General features: G+C 42.3%; 1 protein-coding gene across 1 annotated transcript; it reads left to right on the top strand.

The window, feature by feature from the left end:
- The first annotated feature begins 4,201 nt into the window (after window positions 1–4,201).
- LOC121791862 lies at window positions 4,202–6,475 on the top strand. Its single transcript, XM_042189680.1, has 4 exons — window positions 4,202–4,801; window positions 5,037–5,486; window positions 5,584–5,875; window positions 5,958–6,475. Exons 1-4 carry the CDS (start codon window positions 4,379–4,381, stop codon window positions 6,092–6,094), a joined length of 1,302 nt encoding a protein of 433 aa, XP_042045614.1. The 5' UTR covers window positions 4,202–4,378; the 3' UTR covers window positions 6,095–6,475.
- Window positions 6,476–7,117: the final 642 nt, after the last annotated feature.

The raw sequence follows: 7,117 nt of genomic DNA, 5'->3' as shown, positions 1-7,117 counted from the left end.
CGACCCTACTTGTTACCAATCTTTGGTCACTCTCCACTTAGATGAAAAAGCTGGATTACGTTCAAATCATAGACGCAAGAAGAATAATGCTTCATGGAAAAGTACAACCAACTTGTTGGAAATTGGAGTGAGAACTCGCTGGTTTATCCACCCAATCAGCAGCAAAGCCTAGTGGCAACTCGCACATATCAAATGGTACGTATAAATATATCGAGCAACATGTTTTGTGCTCCCTCTTGTGAGCTTAGTTTGAACAATATGGGGGTTTTTGTGGTCTCTTGTGAGCAAATTTGTAAACTTAGAAAGCCATACATGCTCTCATTCGAGGTATAAAAATCATGCTATTATGGCTAATTGGCTATGCTTGATTGCCTTGCACGCCACTAACAAGATTAATGTGATAAAGGCTTTTAAAGGATTTGTGTATGAATGTTTTCCACGATTTTAGTGTTTGGTAGAAAATAATGGCTCCATAGAAGTGGACTTTATTATGTTTGGTTGAGTCTTGAAACATATGAAAAATATGATTAGATTACCATTTTGTCCCTCACTCACAATTGTATTGACCAAATGAATCCAAGTGTTGATTTCCAAAAAATAAAATTGCGATCAGGGTGAATTCCTTGTGGAAAACATAACGGATACGACCATTTCTCGTGGGATCGGAATAAGTAACACTCATTGCATCTTTTAAGCTCTACTTTAATATGCAATCTTATCCCTGCATTGGAATCACCATGGTTTTTATGTGTATCGGTTCATGTGAGTCCTCAGTAATGTATATATTACAAAGTTATAAATATTTACTTGAGCACACAAAATACTACCGAGCACAACAATGTTCTATAAAACGTCTTCACTTCGTCGTCCAAAGATGCTAACCGAGGACCCGTAAGAGTACTCAATAATTTTTTACAACTTGCCATGTAATGTTTGGTAACTTTGTGACTAGTCAAGCTACTAGTACTAAAAGTGGCTGTAGTTTTTCTCCAACCATTTATACCAAATTCTAATTTTACATAATTTTTTAGTATGTCTCAAATTTTTTGCATCAACACCATATTTGGTGTTGTACCATTGAAAAATAAAAAATGTTTGGGTGATGTGTATGGTTGGAGAAGTTTTCTACACTAGGTTATAGTCTGGACTCCCGCAATGGGGCGGACTGTAGGTCGGGCGATGATCGTCCGCCGTATAGTTTGTGGACTAAGTTAAGGGCGTGGGCATGGGGCGCGCTATCGTCCATCCACCTGAAATGGTAGACGATGGGGTGGATGATGCATAGTGCGGGATATCGTCCACCCTAGATGCTCTAATGACTAATAGTAGTACTTTAGTTGGTTTTTCAGTATTGAAAAAATTGTGGTTGTTTGATGGTATGTTATGATTTTTTGTATAAGAGATGAATTTAAGTTGGCTAAAAAAAATTTAATTGACAGCGAAAATAAATCCAATGTACTACTATTAAATTCCAGACCCAGACCCAGACCCAAAAAATATTTTGGAATCAATATTGGAACTATTCATGATTTAAAAATAACCCATAAATATAAGAGTATGGCCAAATGTATGATCCAGATTTCATAGCTTTGGTTATTGTAGTTTCTAAATTAATTGTTCTACTTTCAGTTGGCAGTAAATGGATGGACATATCAAACTTTTCGATTTATTCCGTGTTAGAGCTGTTTCCCCTCATACTTTAGTGGTTCCAGAAATTACGTGGCAAATGCGCATCTCCTGCGTGATATACCGTTGAGATCTTGTGTAGCTAAGAATGAAAGAAAGCGTCACGCAATACTTTCATTTTTTTTATACTAGTACTCATTTTAATTGTAATCGCTGATTGAGTTTTTCAATAATGATCATCTATTTATTCCATTTGAACAATCTATCTATTTATTGGCTGAATAAAACCGTCTATTTATTCCATTTGAACAATCTATCTATTTATTGGCCGAATAAAACCGTCTAATCTACTGATATTTGTCGTTTGGTACTATAATTAATTCTAAGGTCATCCACAATGCTGTCACTGTACCGTCCCTTAAAATACTATTTGTGAGCCCCACTGTACTTTTTTACTCCATCCCTTAACTAAGGGACGGAACCTGCAACTCTCCGTCCCTTAAATTACTATTCATTCAATTTCATTTTTTTATTTTTTTTCCACCAAATTCAATTAATAAAAAACACACTTCATTAAAAACAAAATAACATTACAACATAAAATAAAATACAACTTAACATTAAAAAAAATAAAAAAAAGACATAATTAAAATCCTAAAAAAAATAAAAATGACATAATTTAAAATACAATTTTATAGAAAATAAAAAAAAACTACTCTGCCGGCGAATCATCCCCCGAAGGCGGTGGAGGTGCCCTGAGGCCACTTAGAGGCGGGATACCAAGTTGTGCCGCCATAAACAGGACCTCGTTAAGCCAGGCTTCGTATTGGGTGGGCGTAAAGCGGGAAGTGTCCGCCATTGTGGCGGTCATGTACATGGACATAAGGGAGTTCGAAGGTCCCCCCGAGCCCGCCTGGCTTGATTCGGCTCGGCCCCTCCTCCCTCTAGCCGCCTTCGCTGCATTTCTCCCTTGCGGCCGACGGCGCCCACGGGAGGACCCCCCGGCATCGTCTGCCGGGGGTCCTCCTCCTACGAGGCAAACTCTTGTGGCCCGATGCCCGAACCGCCCTCACCAGACGAGTATTGGCCACTCGCCGTGTGCTTCGTGCGCTTCGAGGTCGAGCCCGAGCTGGACCGCACATCGTCGGCCCACCTTTCCTCGTCTCTGACGACCTCCCAAACATCAGCATATTTGAATTATTTACCGGTGTCTTCGTAGTAGACCCGCAAAGCCGAACTCAGAATGTCGGCTCCCGTGGCTCCGCTTTGGTACTGAGTTGCTTCATTCTTGTAGATGCCGCAGAATCGTTTGACCTCTCTGTCGACTCGGTCAAAGTGAGCGCGGAACATCTTATATGTGCGGCGGCGGGTCTTTATCGGCTTAATCTTGTGGTAGGCCTCGGTGACCTTTTCCCAGAAGCACTTCCGGGGTTGTTGATTCCCGACGATGGGATCGTACGAGACGCTGATCCCAGGCGTTGTACACCGCCAACGTTTCTTTGGGGCCGTACGGATGCCGGCCTAGATCCTCCTCCTCCGCCATGGAGCCTCCCCCGCCTCGGCCTTCTTCCGGAGTGGGTTGAACCGGATAATCCTCCCGAATCTGGGATAATCCCTGCGAATACCGCGGGGCGGAGGGACGGGCGTATGCATCAACATCAAAATTGGGTGATTGGTACCCCCCGGCGTGCCGAGCGTCGACGAACCGGAACCACCCAATAAGTTGTACATGCTCCCCCAGTCGCCAAACGCGCTGAGATCCCACGTGCCGGAGCCTCCACCGCCGGAGTTTCCATCACCGGACATTTGTGATGAGATGTTAGATGAAAATTGAAGAGGAAATGAAGATGAATTGGGAAGAATAGATGTGTAGTTGTGTGTGAAATGAGGATGAAATAGGAGTATTTATAGAGTAAAAAAAATAAAAAAAAAAGGAAAAACGGCTCTATTAACGGTAATATTACCGTTTAAAAAAAATAAATTATTGCGTCAGCGTGACGATGCCCACTCGCGGGACGGCGAGTGGGCGTCACGCATGGCCTGGGAGCGCGCCACGTCGCCTCGGCGCGTGGCGAGGCATCCCGCGTTTCGTCGCGGCGGGACGAGTTGCGTGACGGGCTGGGGACGGGACGAGACGCTGCAACGTGTCCCGCCCCGATTCCGTCACTGCGGAACGAAACACGGGCCACCCGCGTGACGCGTTGCGGGTGGCCTAAGTATAGCTTACATAGTCCATAACACATGAGGTTTTCTTGACAGGATGAGAAAAGGTTATTGAGGTGACGATTGAATTTAAATGAAGTCACTTGATTAATAAGTGAGCAAATCGATTGACGACACTAGATTCCAAGAATCTTTAATTAGTGATTCCACATTTTCAGAGTATCACAATTTTATCGATAAAATATACAGTAAATGAGATCTGAAAATTATTACATTAGTTACGTGACACATACTAGATTTATGGAACGACACCCCACATGAGTTAGTACAATTATTTTAAAATCGTTGATTCTTCCCTCAACATATTTCCTGAAAAAGAAATTAAAACATCATCTCTTTTTTCATCTGGTTTACGTAAGGAATCCAATTCCAGAAGCTCTCAACTCCAAATCCTATATATAAACTGCATTTCCAAATTTCTGCCAATCTCATACGCGAATATACAACTCAGATCCAAATTCAATCAATTTCACACCACCAAAAACAAAAAAACAAGAGACCAATTAATATCCGGCGATTTCCCCCCAAAATGATGGGGGACGAATCAGGAACGGTGGCGCCGTTGATGAGCCCTAGCGAGAAGAGGCGGGCGCTGATCCGGATGTCATCGGACATCCACGACGAGCTGCAGGCGTTCCGGCGCTGGCTCAAATGGCTGTGCCTCGATCAATCCAATGCATGGACCTCCTGCCTCTCGTGGTTCGTCTTCGTCGCCATGTCCATCGTCATCCCCGCGCTCTCTCACTTCGTGCTTGCCTGCTCCGACTGCGACACCCGCCACAGCAGGCCATACGACGCCGTGGCGCAGCTCTCCCTCACCGGCGTCGCTGCCATCTCCTTCCTCTGCATCTCTCATTTTGTCAGTAGGTACGGACTCCGGAGGTTTCTGTTCTTCGATAAGCTCTGCGATGAGAGCGAGACCGTCAGAAAGGGCTACACCAATCAATTCAATGTATGCTTCCATTTCTTTTCAATTATCAACTAATTGAATTTTTGTGTTGATGAGAAATTGTAGAATGCACAGTTTCACCGTTTGGTCTTTGAATTGAATTAAGGATTGTCTAGTTTGTTTTATTTTGTTGGATTATGAGAAGTCAGAATTCTCGATTCATAAATAAGTTTGATGCTACTTTAATTTTGCTCATTGGATCTTAGTTTGCCATCAATATGATTTTATGTGCATTCAGAGATCGTTGAAGATCTTGTTCATCTTCGTGTTGCCCTGCTTTGCTGGTGAGAGCGCGTACAAGATATGGTGGTACGGATCAGGGGGGACGCGCGTCTCCTTCCTAGGCAATGTCATCGTGAACAACACAGTCGCCTGCATATTGGAGCTGTGCTCGTGGTTCTATAGAACCGTGGTGTTCTTCCTCGTCTGCGTTCTGTTTCGCCTCATCTGCTGCCTCCAAATCCTCCGTCTCCAGGACTTTGCACAGGTGTTCCAAATCAATTCTGATGTCGAATCCGTCCTCAAAGAGCACCTCAGAATCAGGAGACACTTGCGCATCATAAGCCACAGATATAGATCATTCATCTTATGGTCTTTGATCTTCATCACAGCTAGCCAGTTTTCGTCTCTGCTCATGACCACACGCCCCAACGCGGATGTCAATATATACCACACAGGAGAGCTCGCGGTGGGTGATTGAATGATGAAATACCAAACTATGATCTTAACTAGTCATTGTGTTCAGTGGACTATAAAATTTGGGAATTTTTCCTTTTTATGTGTAGGTTTGCTGTGTTAGTCTTCTAGCTGGACTCTTGATCTTGCTGCGTAGCGCGACTAGGATCACGCACAAGGCACAAGCGGTGACGTGCCTGGCAGCAAAGTGGCACGTCTGCGCCACAGTGGACTCATTTGATGCAGAGACTCCAGTAGCTATAAGAGGTGATGAGCAGTTTGTGAATACAGCATCTGACGCAGAAGATGAGGGCGGAGATGAAGAAGACGAGCTTGACAACTGCAAGTTCGACCCTTCTTACGCTTACAGCACTATCTCGTTTCAGAAAAGGCAGGCGCTGGGTAAGATATAATAGGCTTTCCTTTTTGGACCAAAGCATGCCTATTTTTCAGGAAGTTTATTTTTGAGATGTGTTGGTTGCAGTGACATACTTTGAGAACAATAGAGCAGGGATCACAATATATGGCTTCATGCTGGACAGAACTTCACTGCATACAATATTCGGTATAGAAATGTCTCTGGTGTTATGGCTGCTCGGGAAGACGGTAGGAATTTCTTGAGTCAAAGATGCATACGCCACGGATAGTTGCTCGACTGTCTATTGAAGAGGAGATCAGAGCACAGCAAATCGGGCAAGAGTGGATGGTACGCCTTTCATGCAGAGGCAAAGGCTACTCATTAAATTCCATACATATGTACAGAATTTTGTTTTTCCATTCATCACAATTCACAAGTATAGTAATAAGATGGCTATTATAGAGGGGGCTTTGGCCTGAATTACTCCCTCTGCTTTCAACTACTACTACACCTTTACCTGCTTATTTTGCTTCATGAAAGATTGGGTGTAGGGACACAGGTCAATACAATTTGTAGTGCATCATATATTCTTCCTAAATATTTATTGAAAAATCAATTCTGAATTCCGATTCTTAGTTCCTTCCCTTTTTGTGCGTCTATTTTTTATGGACTGCTGTTATATTATCATGTTTCTTCTACGTTTCTCTTCAATTTAGTAGAACTATATTTTTTGTTTTAGTTAATAAATATTATAGAGTTGATTATATTATAATTTGGACTTTTAATTTTGTGTTAATTCTAAAAATTATTTACTTTGCTTGATGACAGGTTTGGCAGCGAAAAAATAAAAAAACTTAAAAACCATCTTTAGGAGTGAATATACAAAATTAAACTGAAAATAGAATAAATTGGGGACCCCATCCTTCCAAAATCCGTTACAAAAGTATTATCAACAGAGAAATGGTGACAAGTCTATAATTATATTTGGATTTAATAAAAGTATCATTCCTAATAGCGGAATATTACTGTGGTTTCACTATATCGTTTGCATACATTTTAACAGACGACCGCATGTTGTGGGAGAGGGGAAGGTGGTCGCAGTTTGGGCCTTGGGGGCAGTGCCTCACCTTGAATGGGGAGTGGATCGGGTGTATAGCCAGTGCCTGCATTGCATTTTATTTTGACAGAATCTAGGGAAGGGTTATTTCATTTTTTTAATTTCAATTTTCAACTATAAACACACCTAAAATTAATACTCTATCTGTCACAATATAGATATCATATTT

Source organism: Salvia splendens, unplaced genomic scaffold (genome assembly GCF_004379255.2).
Source record: "Salvia splendens isolate huo1 unplaced genomic scaffold, SspV2 ctg944, whole genome shotgun sequence".
In the NCBI taxonomy this organism is placed as follows: domain Eukaryota; kingdom Viridiplantae; phylum Streptophyta; class Magnoliopsida; order Lamiales; family Lamiaceae; genus Salvia; species Salvia splendens.
Note: the sequence above shows the minus strand (reverse complement) of the source record. Positions and strands in the feature narration are given on the sequence as shown.